General features: G+C 39.0%; 1 protein-coding gene across 5 annotated transcripts in view; it reads right to left on the bottom strand.

The window, feature by feature from the left end:
- Positions 1 to 18,465, bottom strand: part of CNN1 (calponin 1) — an 81,624-nt gene that overhangs the window by 6,292 nt on the left and 56,867 nt on the right. For all 5 annotated transcript variants that reach the window (XM_058166266.1, XM_058166269.1, XM_058166271.1 and 2 more), the window contains 2 exons: positions 1,507 to 1,628; positions 179 to 245 (listed from right to left, as the gene is read on the bottom strand). In XM_058166266.1, the coding sequence (XP_058022249.1) occupies positions 179 to 245; positions 1,507 to 1,628 (189 nt within the window). The remainder of the gene's footprint in view (positions 1 to 178; positions 246 to 1,506; positions 1,629 to 18,465) is intronic.

Below are 18,465 nucleotides of genomic sequence, written 5' to 3' on the forward strand. Positions count from 1 at the left end.
AAATAGCTTGACCCCCTTCCTCTCTGTGACAGCCCCTCAAAAATTGGAAAGTTATTTACTCTGTAGTAAAGAGAAAAGCTCAGCTATTTCCTGCTGCCATAATGCTAATCTCTCATGTACCTTAGTAAAAGTTTCTTAATAATATAAAGGTAGCATTGATAGTAAGAGAGAATGGTACCTGATGCCAGTTCTGGGTGGATTCATTCACTTTCCTTACAGATCCAGGTTGGAGTTTGTTGATAAGTCTGAAAGAGGGGGAGAGGAAAGTTTTATTGCAAGGTGTTTATTTCTTCAGCATCAATATAGGACTTCTGTGTTTACTTTGGTGGAAGAATACCATGTAATTCAGAAGTGGCAACTTCTGAAAAGTTCTCTCTAAACAAAAATGCTTAGGTGTACCCATGGAATGTACTCAAGAAGTGGTCAGTCAGAAGAAAATTGCTGTATTGTTTTTCTATCTTCAAAAAAGACCCAGTGCAGCTCAGTAATCTTACTTTTAAATCCCCACACATCCACTATAAATTAAATATATTAAGGGTGCAGATTCTCCAAGCTTCTAACTAATTGGTAGTGTCTTTATTAGGCGGTTTAAGTGGTGTTTTCAGTCATGATTCTTGGTGTAGAGATTGAATGGAATTAAGGAATTAAAATTAAATTAAGGGATGTGGTTCAGTGATACTGCAAATATTTTGAGATTGCTTTGACCACATAGAGCTGGCATTGCAGTCTTATACCTGTGAGTACAAATATTGGTTACATTTAAATTGTTTAATATTCATAGTAATAAAAACAAATGCAGTATAATGGAAACAGGAAAATGATCTGCTTTTCTGCCAATTGACTGAGATGGTAAATAAAGTTGCCAGATAACCAGGAAAAAAATCCATCTTTGATGCATTTCATTATGTCTAAGCCACCAAAAGCAACGTGTTTCAGTCCCCTTTAAATTCAATTAAATTTAAAGCATCCTTGAATTATTCCATTACTTGGGATTGGGGGAATGTATTTAAGGATCAAAACTTTGAATATAGGGGATACATTAGATTTCTTTACTTCCTCTTAAAGTAATTTTAGTCAGTATTTAGGGTATTAAATCTTGTTTTATTATTCAGGTTTCTTTTCAAATTATAATAAGTCATTCACTGTCTGGCATTGATGAATCCTTGGCATAGGAGGAACTGTAAATCTAAATAAAAATGTCCCTCAACAATCATGTTTAAAGAGGTTTTCTTTAAATGGGAGATATTTCTCTCCCTCCCCATATATTAAATCTGAAAATGCCCATCTAGAAAAAGATAGTCATTAAAATTTTAATTTGAATGAAAACAGCTAATGCTGTGAAGCCAGAGGAAAGTGTGCAAACATTTCCTTTCCTTAATAAGTTACACATACTACTCCAAGTCCTTTGTCAGCTAATTAATGCTAGTCTAAACTAGCACTAAGCCTTCTTTGTCCATCCTCCGTCTTTGGGGAACAAGCTTCCCCCCTCCTTCTGTGTTGTCTTACTCGCACAGGATGACTCCATCTTTCAGACTTTCCATGAAGTTGTCTCCAATGCGCTTCCCCGTTGCCTCCTCAATCCATTGTCGCAATTCAAGTTCCCGCTGGGGATCATATTTCTGTGCTAGCTGCAGAAAGAAATGATGTATTTTGGAATATTTAACCAAGGAATAAACAAAGATTCATTCACAAGCATGATGTAATGCCTTCTGTTTGATGGCGTTTATTACTTCTGAGAATTACATACAAGAATTTAAAAGAGTGTAATTAATACTATAATAATTATAGTCCAGAACTGTTCATATTCATAAATGAGGAAACAGAAAATACATGAAAAACAGTAATATATTGATATTGGATTATATTTAAGCTTAAATGTAGTAGAATACTGATTTCAAGAAGAGAGGTTTATCTTGTTAATCTGAAGGCAGGAACATAAAATACGTTTTGAAATAATAAACCTGTTAATGTATTACACATCAGAATAACAAGAACCATCACAACAAAAAACATACTCATTTAAAATCCAGATCTTTTCAAGGCTTGGTTCCAGATGTAAACATCAAAAAGGGAATACCATATCTGGATGCTTGTAAAGAAAACATTTTACAACTTATTGCCTAGTGAATTTTTGGCAAATGTCATGTAATCCATGGGCATCCCTTGTAAACCTTAATAACTGGCTACTGTGTAAGAGAATGTATCCAGCAGACATTCAGGGACTAGTTGGGTAAAACTTTGTGTCAGCATGGACACTTGGAATATAGGGGGACTTTAACTACCATGACATCAACTTGGAGACAAACTCTGCACCACAAGTAGAAGGTCAAACAGGTACCTGACAAACGTAGCAGACAACTTTGTCTCCCAAAAAGACAAAAAGAAGGGAACTAGGAGATCAGCCATATTGGACTTAATTCTCACTAACAGAGGTGAAACGATAGAAGGTGTTGAAGCTACCGGAACCTGGGGGGGTGGGAGGGTGGTGATCATGCAATATTGGAATTCAACATTATGCAAGCACACTCAATAGAACAAAGTCAAACTTGAGTCTTAGACTTTTTAAAAGAGTTAATTTCAATAAACTTAGAGCTTGGAAAGGATTCCATGGATGAGAATCCTTAAGGTAAAAACAACTCAAGAAGCTTGGGAAATTTTGAAAAGTGGAAGCCCAGTCTGGCACAATACCAATGAAGAAGAAAAATAACGGGGCTATGTCTAGTTTAATGAAAAGAAGAATTAGGCATGATAGCTGTGTTCCAATATTTAAGGGGCTGCCACAAAGAGGTTGTCAACCTGTTCTTGAAGTCACCTGAAGGCAGCACAAGAAGCAACAGATGGAAACTAATCAAGGAGAGAAGTAATTTCCAGACAATTCGAACAATCTTGCCTCCAGAAGTTGTGAATGCTCCAATACTGGAAGGTTTTAAGAAGAGATTGGACAACCATTTGAAATGGTTTAGGGTTTCCTGCGTGAGCAAGGAGTTGGACTAGATAACTTCCAAGGTCCCTTCCAACTCTGTTATTCTATTCTATAGCTCAGCAGTGCATTAGCAATCAGTACTTCTCTTTCAGAGAAGTTTACAATAAATTGCTCCGCTTCAGCATTCTAGCTACGATGCTGTAGTTTCCAGACCAATCTCAGAAGCAGGCCATGTGTGCACATTGAAAAAAAATGTATCTTCAATGTGGTCACTAAAGCCCTAAACCTTCCAGAAATAATTTGAATGAATTTTTTTTAGACCTTATACAAGCATGTCACCTCTCATTCATTCATCAGAGCAGTCTATCTTTTTTTCCCCAAGCAACTGTATGAGCCTGAAATAAAAGTAGCAGTTGCTTTAAGAATTACATAGATTTTTAATGGGCTTGGCAATTTTTTTCAGGAAATGCCAAAAGATGGACTGTTTTAAGGAATAGCTGCACCTCTGTGGAGCCCAAAACATTTATTCCAAGCTTTACTGAAGAGTGCATTGCATTACTGGCTAGGCTACTCTCTTATCCAGGACCAGCCACAGCCATGAGTGATAAGAGCTGGAAAAAGGTTGTCCTTGCTATGAAAGCCAGCTGTGCCTAAGTAGCTTTCAAAGCTTTGAACCTGCAACATCATGGAATTTTCCCTAATTCCCAGGCAAGAATTTGCTAGAATTCAATTTACAGGCTTTTTCCTCTAGGCAGCAGTTAAGTGGTGCACACACTTGCCAGACTTGAATGATATGAATAGATTTGATCAGAATACTGATTTAATCATGATTTGCAGCTCTGAGGATTTCAGTTCTTTCCTTCTTAAGTGAAATGAAGTCTTTGATGCAATCCAAAGTTTTAAAATTACTGCTGACAAGGTCAGAAGATATTTTTCTCCCTCAAATCTCACGCCAGCATATGTTAACTATAGTTATTTACGCATTCTAAAAATTAAAAGCTAGTAGTAATTATTACAATGGGTTAAATGTATTTGGAAAGACTAAATAAAACATCTAATAGAATTTTAAAACTACTCTTTATCAAAGTAAAGTTCAGTTTGTTGGTAAAAGTGTATGCGTTGAACTTTACGTTGGAAACAATGCTTTGTGAACGAGGAGATTTAATCAGAGAGATTTCATCCTGACTTTAAAAAACACTCCATTTTGCATTGACTTTGAAGTTTGTATATTGGGGAACAAAAATTCCTTCACTGATTTGAAAAAAAGGAAGGGCAAAATAGACACATTATCCTATTTTACAACACCTTACTTTTATAATACCTTACCTTCTCTCTCTGTCTCAATCTTTCTCCCGCTCCTTCCCTCACTCTTTCTCATATCATTAAAAAAAACATATTTCAGCAATGAGTGAATTCCTAACCAATATAAATACATGTGGAAGATACATTGGCAAATCCCTGTGGCAATGGAAACCTATTTTAATCATAGGAAATAGCATGTGTGAAAGTTCTAGGTCACTCCACACTAGGTAGTCAGTCTTCCAACTTTGTGTTTCTAAATATACATTTATCCCATAGAATAAACTTAAAAATATTTCTGTATTACCTGATTTTAATAGTTTAGTACAGTAATCTGTCTGGGACTAGGAAAAAGTTTCCAATGTTGGTTGGTTTATAGACAGTATATATGTACTGCTAGTTTTACTAGTTTGCTAGCTATTTAATCCACAGTTCATTTTTGTTATCTTAACTAAGATTCTTGTTTCATATCCTACTCTGGATGTCAGCAAAGGTGTGTTCCAAGACAAAAGGCCCTGCAGTATAAATGATGTGGGAGGTATGTTTTCCATAAATATTTTTCATTATTGCTCCAGATAGTTGCTGTTTCAAAGAAAAGCAGGAAATAAACTGTGAAGGCTGATTTTTTTATATCCTTTCTGACTAAAATGGCAAGCAGCACTAGTTTATTTTATTTCATCATTCTCCTTATGTTGTCTAAATTGGTCTTAAAAATCATATGTTCTGCCTACAAGATCATAATTTGGATAATTTTCCTTATTTAAAAATACAGATTGCTGCAGTACATTTAAGATTTTTTCCCCATCATAGACTGCACTGATCTTCTTTTTGCTGATTTTTCAAGGAGTTGTGCTTGAAAAGCAAGATGCCCATATTTATCATTGTGAAGGTTTAATGCATCCATTGTGCTGCTATTGTGGGAAAAAAATGGCAGGTAGAGAATCATGCTGTCAAAAAATACCATTTTTGCTGCCAAACTGAAACTCTGATACGGATAGTTAAATTCCGTAGAGACTTTTATATAGCTTTGGTAGTGATCCTTGAGAATCCACAGTTTCATCAGTCAAACGCCTTAGAAGTTTAATCAGATGTGGGACTAATATCCCCAGGTGTTTTTTATTATTATTATTATGCCACTGGGAAAAGCAATATTGGTGCTAGTCTGCCACTTTATTTGGGAATGTACTTCCAAGCCAAGTCCTGGCCTTCCTTCTAAGGCTTTTGCAGCCCCCTCAAAGCAGCTGAAGTGGTAGTTTGACTGGTGTTCTGGGAACAGGCTGCTTGAGTGATAGGAGACAGCTCTGAAGAGTTTGTGATCTTGCCAAAAAAATAAAAATAAATCCAAAACAGTATTCCAATCCTGTGAAAGTATTCTGCCAGTTGAAAATGTCAGGTGATGGACTAATTAAGATTAGGCATCTTCATGGACTGTGTTTTTCTTCATTATTGCTAAAAATAAACCTCTCAAGAAAGATGCTGGAACAAAGATGTTCCTATTTCAGGATGATGGTGGGTATATGTCACACACAAAAAAACCCTCTTCTTTCAAGATGAAGCTCCCAAGAAGGACTTGTGGAAGAGAAACTTCTTTGAGCTAAAACATTTAAAGTCTGAAACAACAGTACAGAAAATGTAGCCTGTAGGGGTGTTCAACAATTAGATTATTAAAAGCTTTTTGCCAAATAACTTCTTGGTTGTTCAGATCAATTATGTAGCATTAAACTCATCCATTCTCTAATCCTACTCCCAATTTTTTGTTGTGAGAAACACTCTCTGCTGACATTATTCCTGTATCTTTTATGAACAGTTTGCCACATTTAACGGGACAAAATGTTTTTGGTGGACACGGAGGCAAATAGAGGAAAGTGTTAACCTGTTTAGCTTTAAAAAGTCAAAGGTTCACTTGAATCAACTTTGAATCCTGCTGATTGCAACACTGCAGTTTTTTTGGCAGTTTTATAGAAGTGATTTGCTTGCTACTGTTTCCTTCTCAGATGTTTTTCTCAGTTTAGGGAACTTCCTGGGTATTCCCAATTGATCTCCCATCCAAATACTAATTAGAACCAGCCTTGTTTAGCTTTATAATATCGGCCAAGGTTAGCTAGGAATTGTGGCTAAAAGAAAAACCACAAAGCCATGACCTGAATGACTGAGAATCTCCATAGACACAAAGCCAGTAAGAAAACTTGAAAACTTGATTTATTATCTCCTTTTTAGTTTGTTAGGACTCCACTTATTAAAATGAGTGGCAAGAGCTTCTGAGTTTCTAGCCTGGCATCCTCATCATCTTTTCTTAGGTTCCATATTATTTCAAAATCCTCTCTCTTAGTCTTTGTCAATATTGGACAATGCCATTTGTCCCCCTGTTGCTTTTGTGAAATTTAGATCCAGCACTACCATCTCCCTTTACCTCAGCCACATGCTCCCAGAGTGCACATCTTCCGAACACAGACATGGACTCAAAGCAAAATGCAGCAGATGAAGCATCTAGAGAGCCCCTGTTTTTGTGAGGTCATGCTGGTGTTTTGTTTGTCTAGTAAGGGATAGTTTTAGCTCACCAATGAATTGTTCAGATGATACAGTAGATGGGAGACCTCAAAGAGTGTTTAGCTCCAAAGTTCCCTCATAGCTTGACTTGATCCAGTTTTCACAGTACACCAGTTATCCTACAATCCAGATGGGATTGTAATATTCCCTATAGGAGAATAGCTGTTTTCCCGCACTACATAAACTAAATCCCATTGTGAACTATGGTTCTTTCTTTTTTTCCTGGCAACTTACATATAATAGTTTCACTTTTTTATATATAAGTGACACAGGGATTTAAGTAATCAGATCCAATTTACTGCCTCTTTGATGGGCTGATTTCCATTCTAGACTTTTCATTTTTCATTTTCAAAATCTGGACAAAAAGTATCTACTTTTTTCAGACTATTTTTCAGACTATAAGATGCTCTGGATTATAAGACGCATCTAGCTTTTAGGGAGGAAAACAAAAAAAAATCTGCCTCTGCCTCCCAGCAATTTGCCTCGTTGCAGCAAACAGCCTGGTCAGCTTTAGCACAGCCTGATTTAGCACAAGCAGCTGATTGGCAGTTGGATCAGCCTCCCAGAATACTAATGATCTGCTGTTTCAGGCTGAGGCACCTATCGCCGCCTCCGTGTGCCCCATTTTCTGCCTCTGCGTGTCCCATTTTCAGCAGATCGCTGCCACCTGGAACTGGCCAAAAAGGGGACACGTGGAGGCTAAAAATAGGGTGGCAGATGCGCCAATGGGCGGCAGCAATTCCCACAGCCTGGAACAGCTGATCATCAGTATTCCAGGAGGCTGATCCAACCGCCAATCAGCTGCTTGTGCCAAATCAGGCTGTGATGAAGCTGACCAGGCTGTTTGCTATTTGCTGCAAGGAGACAAATTGCTGGGAGGCAGAGACTGAAGGGTGGGGGCCAGCAGGTGGGCGGAGCTTCAGCAACATTCGATCTATAAGATGCACAGACATTTCTGCCCAGGTTTTTTTGTGGGGGGGCGGGGAAGTACGTCTTATAGTCCAAAAAATATGATAGCTCGTTTTGGCATGTGGGGAAATGCGATTACTCACATTAAGTCGCCCAAAAATCATTCACATTTTCACAAAGAACATTTTTCACACTTACAGCCCTGTGGATTCCACTGAAGAGGCTGCTTCTCTTCTGTCATACTTCATCCATCTGAACATACCCCATTTCAAAATTGTACTTCTGAGGACAATGGCTATTCTTCCCATAATAGAAAGGAAGGAAGCGCCAAGAGCTCTATTACCTTGCACATTTACAAAAGTGTACAAGATTATTTTGAGGGAAAGAGACACACTAAAGAGATCTTTTTCCTGCAAGTATTAATCTCCCACAAACTTGATGGGAATTAAATCCCCCAAATCTACTCCAAAGAGGATTCATAAAATGGTTTATTTCACTGACATAGTTGCATGATGTTTCACAAATCCATTCCTGGTTGTCATCGGTCAATGTATTTCCTTTGATTTTTTATTTAGTTTTGGACCCTCTGTCCTTCTACCATGTACATACACTTCAGAAACTGAATGTTTTCAAATTTAAACAAATGCTAATACAAGTCATTTATGCAAAGAGATGGATAAAATTAGGATGGAGTCTGATCTACATATCCCTTGAACTGAGGTGAGAGAATGAACTCTGCCATTTTATGCTTCTGAACATTCTGTTATGATAAAACAAGTAAACAAGGTTTCTTATCTATCCAGCAGGGAACAGATTGAGATTGCTCTCACCCAACCCAAACAAAGCCTTAAAAAAAAACCCCAAGGAATTTAAAGACAGATAAAAAGAAGCATTTGAATGTGACATCTCTTATTCTCAAGCTGAAGTAGCATTGGATAAAAGCAGTGTTGATTCAAGGGTGGATGATACCCCCAGGCTACACCAATGATGCCACCTCTCACCAATGTGCATTTTTGAATGGCTTGGAAGGAGAGGCAGCATTGGTGCTTCTTAAGCTTTGGTGCCTTTTTAGCCTTGGCTAAAGCCAGCCCTGGATAAGAGTAAAGCAACGCTTTTTTTTTCCTGCCTCATCACCATGTCTTGAAAAGAATATAGCAAGCCTATAAAGATCAAACTACAAGATTTACAAGATTTCCCACACTCTTTAAGGACCTTTTAAGTATCTGCTGGAAGTTGATCCACATCAGAATTAAACCACTAAAAAAGAGATTTCTCTCTTTCCCTGACTCCTGTTTATTTTTCACACAAATGTTTATTACTGCAACTTCTCATTCGGCTGGGAGAGGAACTTGATAAGAGTGCTTCCACATGTCAAATTTGGTTCAGATTGCGAATTCCTCCAGCTGCTGGTATTTAAAGAACCAGAACCAGCATATGTGCATCAGTAATGTACACTGAGAGCATATGCACACTGTGTACACTGAGAGCATATGCACCAAGACAAATTCCTTGTGTGTCCAATCACACTTGGCCAATAAAAAATTCTATTCTATTCTATTCTAAACTCAGACAAGTGTTCCTGTCAGGTGTAATCTGATTCAGGGTTTGGACTGTACAATCTGAATTTGGCCAATAGGACAACAGTATGATTTGTTCACTGGTAAAACTTTGGTTTAATGGAAACAGCATTTGCCATTGGGGAGGCAAGTGGAAAAAGCTTATTGCCATGCTTGAACTTCTGATACCTTTTTAAGAAAGCTCTCATCCAAAGTTCCTAGCAAATTGTTGCAAAGGCCTGGAGAGTTTTACTTCGAGTTGCATATGGGAAAATATCCCCTGCAGGCTTTTCCTCTGGTTAATTGGGCTCTTCTAGATCTTTATTTGTTCTTTAGATGCAATAAAGCCAACAGGTTTCCTCATATACTGGTAAATGAATGTGACATTATAATAGCAAGCAGTATTTTGCACTAAGCAATACAAAGACTATGCAGAATGCACACAACTCTCTAGTACAGGGGTCTCCAACCTTGGTCCCTTTATTATTATTTATTATTATTATTATTATTATTTCTTAGATTTCTATACTGCCCTTCTCCCGAAGGACTCAGGGCGGTGTACAGCCAGAATAAAAAACACAAACAATATACAATTAAGAACAAAATTAAAAAACTTATTATACAGTTGGCCGAAACTTTAAAACATTTAAAATCTAAAAACCCGTTAAAATTCATATAAAATTTAGAAACATAAAATTAAGAATTTAAAATATGACAAAAAACTTAGGCCAGCCCCGCGCGAGTAAATAAATACGTTTTCAATTCGCGGCGAAAGGTCCGAAGGTCAGGTATTTGGCGTAAACCAGGGGGAAGTTCGTTCCAGAGGGTAGGAGCCCCCACAGAGAAGGATCTTCCCCTTGGGGCCGCCAGCCGACATTGTTTGGCGGACGGCACCCTGAGAAGTCCCTCTCTGTGTGAGCGTACAGGTCGGTGGGAGGCATGAGGTAACAGTAGGCGGTCCCGTAAGTACCCAGGCCCTAAGCCATGGAGCGCTTTAAAGGTAGTAACCAAAACCTTAAAGTGCACCTGAAAGACCACAGGCAGCCAGTGCAATCTGCGCAGGAGTGGTGTTATATGGGAGCTACTTGGAGCTCCTTCTATCACCCGGGCAGCTGCATTCTGGACTAACTGAAGCCTCCGAGTGCACTTCAAGGGGAGCCCCATGTAGAGAGCATTGCAATAATCCAAGCGAGAGGTAACAAGAGCATGAGTGACTGTGCATAAGGCATCCCGATCAAGGAAGGGGCGCAACTGGCGAACCAGGCGAACCTGGTAAAAAGCCCTCCTGGAGACGGCCGTCAAATGATCTTCAAACGACAGCCGTTCATCCAGGAGAACACCCAAGTTGCGCACCCTTTCCCTAGGGGCCAATAACTCGCCCCCAACAGTCAGCTGCGGCTGCAGCTGACTGTATTGGGGTGCCGGCATCCACAGCCACTCCGTCTTGGAGGGATTGAGCTTGAGCCTGTTCCTCCCCATCCAGACCCGTACGGCTTCCAAACACCGGGACAGCACTTCTACAGCTTCGTTGGGGTGGCCCGGGGTGGAAAAGTACAGCTGAGTGTCATCAGCGTACAGCTGGTATCTCACCCCAAAGCCACTGATGATCTCACCCAGCGGCTTCATATAGATGTTGAACAGGAGGGGCGAGAGAATCGACCCCTGCGGCACCCCACAAATAAGGCGCCTCACGACCGACCTCTGCCCCCCTGTCAACACCGTCTTCGACCGGTCAGAGAGATAGGAGGAGAACCACCTATAAATGGTGCCTCCCACTCCCAATCCCCCCAACTGGCACAGCAAGATACCATGGTCGATGGTCTCAAAAGCCGCTGAGAGATCTAACAGAACCAGGACAGAGGAATGACCCCTGTCTCTGGCCCCCCAGAGATCATCCACCAACGCGACCAAAGCTGTCTCCGTGCTGTATCCGGGTCGGAAGCCGGACTGGAACGGGTCTAGATAGACAGCTTCATCCAGGTATTGGGGTAGCTGCCGCGCCACAGCACTCTCTACAACCTTCGCAACGAAGCGAAGGTTGGAGACCGGACGATAATTACCCAAAATAGCTGGGTCCAGGGAAGGCTTCTTGAGGAGGGTTCTCACCACCGCCTCTTTCAAGGGGTCTCACTACCGCCTCTTTAAGCTTTGCTGGCTGAGGGACTCTGGGAGTTGAAGTCCACAAGTCTTAAAGGGACCAAGGTTGGGGACTCCTGCTCTAGTGCTAAGTCACCTTCAGACTATGCCACCTGTGCTGCGTTAGCAAAAGTGATTACAGTCCTCCACTATCATGTTTCTTAAACTTTTCATGATTGTAGGTACTTTTTTTAATGAAGAACACTCATGATTGATTCTTTTACAAAGGGGGGAAGGATTAAAACAAAATTCATAAGTATAGAATTGGTGATACTTTGCTCAACAGCATTAACTGTGAGAGGGATATAGGAGTCCTAGTGGACAACCACTGAAATATGAGCCAGCAGTGTGCGGCAGCCACAAAAAAAGCCAATGCAGTCCTAGGTTGCAATAACAGAGGGGTAATATTAAGAACATACAAAGTATTAGTACCAATTTACACTGAACTGTTGAGATTGCACTTGGAATACTGCATACATTTTGGTAACCACAATACAAAAAAGATGTTGAAACTCTAGAAAGTGCAGAGAAGAGCAACAAAGATGATTAGGAGACCAGAGGCTAAAAAATATACTGAACAGCTGCAGGAACTGGGTATGTCTAACAAAGAGAAGAACTAGGGGTGACATGATAGCAGTCTTCCAATATATAAGGGGCTGTCATGAAGAAGGGGGGGGTCAACCTATTCTCCAAAACACCTAAGGGCAGGACAAGAAGTAATAGATGGAAACTAATCAAGGAGAGATATACCTAGAACTAAGGAGAAATTTCCTGTCAGTGAGAACAATTATTCAGAGGAACGGCTTGCCTTCAGAAATTGTGGGTGCTCCAGCATGATTGGTTTTTAAGAAGAGATTGGACAGCTATTAGTCCAAAATGGTGTAGGGTCTCCTGGTCGGACCTCCAAGGTCTCTTCCAACTCTGTTAGTCTGTATTTTGTACATATTTTAAAAAATGTTTGGGTAACACACTACATATTCTCTTACATTTAATTGCATTAATTATAAATGTGGATGGGGTGGAAATGAACTTATCTTTTAGAGTGCATGCCTTTTTCTTTGTTATGCACACACAATTAACAAATTTAAAAATACTTAAAAAAGTTAAAAAAGAGGCAAATAAAACAAAGTTATGAAAGGAGAAAAAATCTATAAACTTATCAATAGTCACTGATTTTCCAATGAATATGCTACCATAACATAACATAACATAACATAACATAACATAACATAACATAACATAACATAACATAACATAACATAACATAACATAACATAACATAACATAACATAACATTAGAGTTGGAAGGGATCTTGGAGGCCTTCTAGTCCAACCCCCTGCCCAGGCAGGAAACCCTACACCATCTCAGTCAGATGGTTAAAATATTGTTATAAAGTGTCACAGTGTTTCTGTCAAAATCACATGCATTGCTGCATCTTTTGATTGGTGGAAAATACAAAACAGATCATATATTGCCAACCATTCCTTGACATCTGGAATAATACCACATTTCTAATTTTTTAATATTATTTTAGCCACCCTAGCCACATCTGGGAATATGTATTTTTAAAAACTGCAACATATCCAACCATTTGATTGTGGGTACTGAATATGGATTTAGCCTGGGGCTCTATTCAGTTCAAGATACAGATCCTGCAGAGGAAAAACTTGGTGGCAGAGGAAAATAGCTTGCAGAATACTGTGAAACTGTTTAAGTTAAATTTGTGTTCCACACAGCATAATTTAGACAACATTCATATCAAAATGGAGATGAAAAAAACGAATATTTGCAGAAGTACAATAATAATAAGTCATATTTTTAAAAATGGGGTGAGAAATTTATTGGGTGACCATGAAGATGAAAATAAGACCATAATGAAAAATGACCAACAGGCACATACAGTATCCTAATTAATAATATTCCACATTATAATATTTTCTTGCAGCTATCAATTGTTTACATCTTATTCTTAGGGTATGAACCTTAATTCCTAAACAGCTTCATCTTCAATAATGAATCAGCTGTCTTTGGAGAAATCTTTATTGAAGTCAAAACACAAAAAACAAAATCAAATGTGGAAAGCCCAAAACAATTCAGTGGAGATCTAAGTATTACAGTATGCATGGAATATTCTTCTATACATCTTTTCTCAAAGTCATAGAAGCCAACAAGACCCATGATTAGCAGTTTGGATAAAAATGTTGATAATAATAACAACAACAACAACAACAACGACGACAGAGTTGGAAGGGACCTTGGAAGTCTTCTAGCCCAACCCCATGCCCAGGCAGGAAACCCTACACCATTTCAGACAAATGGTTATCTAACGTTGAGATTGCTTCTTGATGTCTTCATGGATACATCCATGATATTTTCTTGGAAACAATACTGAAATGGGTTGATACCATTTAAAAAAAACAAAAAACAAGTAGCCTAGATGGTAGCCTTAGGAATATCCTACCTAACTACTAGTCAGGTTCAACTCTGCTTACTTTTTCTATACTCTGGTTAAAAAGTATAGATTTTTCCGGAGTGATTAAAAATAAGGTAGAAATAATGGCAGAAAGACTAAAAAAAATATTAAACAAAATTATACATTTGGACCAAAATGGGATTCACCCAAATGACAAATAAAAAACAACACAAGAATTATAATGAATATATTAGAGTATCATGAGGCCCACCCTGAAAAATAATTGGCATTAATATTGGTGGATACACAGAAGGTGTTCGATAGCCTCAATTGGCAGTTTCTAATTATTCAATCGGGATGAAATTTGGTGAAAAATTTATAGAAATGATTACAGCAATTTACTCAAATCAGATAGCAAGAATTATGGTAAATGGAGACCTAACAGAAAAAGTAAATATAAATAAAGGGGTTAGACAAGGATGTCCATCATCTCCCCTCTTATTTATTCTTTCATTAGAAAGCTTATTGATTCAGGTAAGGGGAAATAAGGAAATAAAAAGGTTAAAAATTAAAAAAGAGGAGTCTATTACACAGGCCTTCGCAGACGATATGGCTTTTATAATAGAGGACCCTTTGGAAATGGGAGAATTGCTGTTAAAGGAAATAGAGAAATTTGGTATAGTTGCTGGCTTGAAAATAAATAAAAACAAAATGAAGATAATCACCAAAAACCTTATGCAAGTCCAAAATAAGAAATTAGAGAAGAAATTAGGAATTCAAGTTGTGAAAAAAGTAAAGTACCTGGGCATTTGGCTAATGGCAAGAACGTTCCCAATAAAAGAAGGCAATTATTTAAAATTACTGCAACAAATTCAAAAAGATTTAGAGAGTTGGGCAAAATTACAAATATCATTGATTGGAAGAATTGCTACCATAAAGATGAACATCCTACCAAAAATTCTATATTTATTTCAAATGGTACCTATAAAATTGGGGAAAAACATTTTTGACAAATTGAATACAATTATTAGTAAATTTATATGGCTAGGGAAAAAGCCCAGAATTGAACTAAAACTCTTACAAGATTCTAGAATTAAGGGTGGCTTTGGCCTTCCAGATTGGGAACTTTACCATCAGGCGGCAGTAACATCATGGCTTAAAGAATGGATAAATTTAAAAAATGGAAGAATACTAACGATTGAGGGACATGATTTACAGAGGGGTTGGCATGCCTTTATTTGGGAGGGAAAAACAAAGCCCATAAGTACTTCCAGAGATATCAGGTGAGGCAAGTACTGCTAGAAACCTGGATGAACATTAAAAGAAACTTTTACACAAAAATTCCAAGATGGGTATCAACAATGGAAGCCTTGGTCTACCCCAATTTAATTGACTTAAATAAAATAGTAACCTATAAAGAGCTGTTAGACAGACAAGGGAATTTGAAATCTAAACAAAAATTATTAGAAGGAATTAAAATAAATCGGTGGCCTTCTTTACAGATACAAACAAAATATTAAAAAGATTTAGAATTATATGGATTCCAAAATGAACAACAAGAAATGGTTAAAATATTAACAGGGATCAATGAGAAAATAATTACCAAAACGTATAACTGTCTCCTTAAATTTAAAATGGAGGAGGAAACAGTGAAGGAAACAATGATAATTTGGGTGAAAAATTTTGGATACAATATAGAATTAGAGTATTAGGAAAAAATATGGGGAACAAATTACAAAATGATATTGTCGGCCGCCTATTTATTTATTTTATTTTATTTTATTTTATTAAATTTCTATACCGCCCTTCTCCCGAAGGACTCAGGGCGGTTTACAGCCAACGTAAAACAATAATTCATAAATAAGGTTAAAAAAACGCTATAAAAATCTAATTCAATTTTGGCAAATGTTAAAACTAATTAAAACAATAATAAAACCCTAACTAAAACCATTAACACATTAGGCCAGCCCTGCGCGGTGAAACAAAAGGGTCTTGAGCTCGTGTCGGAAGGTCCGAAGGTCGGGGAGTGATCGTAACCGCGGAGGAAGCTCGTTCCAGAGAGTAGGTGCCCCCACAGAGAAGGCTCTCCCCCTGGGGATCACCAGCCAACATTGTTTGGCTGACGGCACCCTGAGGAGACCCTCCCTGTGGGAGCGCACAGGTCGGTGGGAGGCTATCGGTGGCAGCAGGCGGTCCCGTAAATAGCCCGGTCCTAAGCCATGGAGCGCTTTAAAGGTGGTTACCAACACCTTGAATTGCACCCGGAAGACCACCAGCAACCAGGGCAGCTTGTGCAGGAGAGGTGTTATGTGGGAGCCACGAGTGGCTCCCTCTATCACCCGCGCAGCCACGTTCTGGACCAGTTGGAGCCTCCAGGTGCCCTTCAAGGGGAGCCCCATGTAGAGAGCGTTACAGTAGTCCAGGCGGGAAGTGACGAGGGCATGAGTGACCGTGCACAAAGAATCCCGGTCTATGAAGGGGCGCAACTGGCGGATCAGGCGCACCTGATAAAAGGCTCCCCTGGCGACGGCCGTCAAATGTTCCTCGAACGACAGCCAAGCATCCAGGAGAATGCCCAAGTTGCGTACCCTCTCCATAGGGGCCAATGATTCGGCGCCAACAGTCAGCGATGGAACCAGCTGACTGTACCGGGACGATGGTATCCACAGCCACTCAGTCTTGGAGGGATTGAGTCTGAGCCCGTTCCTCCCCATCCAGACCCGTACGGCTTCCGAGCACCGGGACATCACTTCGACGGCCTCATTGGGGTGGTCAAGGGTGGAAATGTACAGCTGCGTGTCATCAGCGTAATGATGATATTGCACCCCAAAACCACGGATGATCTCCCCCAGCGGCTTCATATAGATGTTGAACAGGAGAGGCGAGAGAACCAACCCCTGCGGCACCCCACATGTGAGGTGCCTCGTGATCAACCTCTGCCCCCCTGCCAACACCGTCTATCGGTCAGAGAGATAGACCGAAAAACGGTGCCCCCCACTCCCAATCTCTCCAATCGTCACAGCAGGATACCATGGTCGATGGTATCGAATGCTGCTGAGAGGTCTAATAGGACCAGGATAGAGGAGCAGCCCCTATCCCGAGCCCTCCAGAGATCATCCACCAATGCGACCAAAGCCGCGTTTTAAAGAAAATATCTATAAAATGTTTTATAGGTGGCATCTACCTCCGGCGAGATTGGCCAAGATGTTTCCAAACAACCCTCCGCATTGTTGGAAATGTAACCACCAACAAGGGATATACTACCACATGTGGTGGACATGTCCCAAAGCAAGAGACTATTGGTTAAAAATTAAAAAATGGTTAGAAGAAATGACAGGGGAAAAAATTGATATGAAACTTGAATTATTTCTTTTGGGAATTATAAAAGAAAAAATGAGTAAAGAAATTCAATACCTCATACTCCACATAATTACGGCCGCCAGAATTTCATTTGCCCAAAATTGGAAACAACAACATGCTCCATCAAACACGGTGATTATAAAAAAGGTGCTAGAGTGTGCAGAATCAGATAAGTTAACGATGGAACTTAAAGAGAGAGAGGAAACGATTTACTAGGATGTTAAGACTCTAGAAAGAGTGCAAAGAAGAACAACAAAGATGATTAGGGGACTGGAGGCTAAAACATATGAAGAACGGTTGCAGAAATTCGGTATGCCTAGTTTAATGAAAAGAAGGACTAGGGGAGACCTAATCCTAGTGTTCCAATATCTCAGGGGTTGCCACAAAGAAGAGGGAGTCAAACTATTCTCCAAAGCACCTGAGGGTACAGCAAGAAGCAATGGGTGGAAACTAATCAAGGACAGAAACAACTTAGAACTAAGGAGAAATTTCCTGACAGTTAAAACAATTAATAAGTGGAACAACTTGCCTGCAGAAGTTGTAAATGCTCCAACACTGGAAATTTTTAAGAAAATGTTGGATAGCCATTTGTCTGAAATGGTGTAGGGTTTCCTGCCTGGGCAGGGGGTTGGACTAGAAGACCTCCAAGGTCCCTTCCAACTCTGATATTATTATTATTATTATTATTATTATTATTATTATTATTATTATTATTATTATTATTATTATTATTATTATTATTATTATTAAACATGGAACAGATGATATAATTGGCTGGAAAAGAAATCTAAAATTAATGTATAATATATAAGAGAAGTTATTATAGTGAAATGCAATATTTAAAGTGTAGTAGGTATGTATATAGTTACTCGTTATTGGAATGAGTAAGTAACAAATAAAATGTATATATGTATATAGTGGGTTGAAAGATAAAATGGATATTAGTAAAGATGCCATTATCGGAAAGCTGTAAAAATGTAACAAAGATTTTAAAGATGTAAATGTTGAATAAAAATAATACTAATAAAAAACAAAGTAGAGATTCTCTTAAAAGAAGCTGTGATGAACTGAAATGCTTCCACTTGTACACTTCTTGGTGATATGCACAGCTGTGGCTGGAGTTCTTTGATCCAAGTTTTTTTTTTTTGTTTACATTTATACCCCGCCCTTCTCCGAAGACTCAGGGCGGCTTACAATGTATAGGGCAATAGTCTCATTCTATTTGTATATATTTACAAAGTCAACTTATTGCCCCCCCAACAATCTGGGTCCTCAGTACTAAGTTAAATTAGTACTGAAATATTCCCATCAAAACTGGGTG

This window comes from Ahaetulla prasina, chromosome 2 (genome assembly GCF_028640845.1).
Source record: "Ahaetulla prasina isolate Xishuangbanna chromosome 2, ASM2864084v1, whole genome shotgun sequence".
Lineage (NCBI taxonomy): Eukaryota > Metazoa > Chordata > Lepidosauria > Squamata > Colubridae > Ahaetulla > Ahaetulla prasina.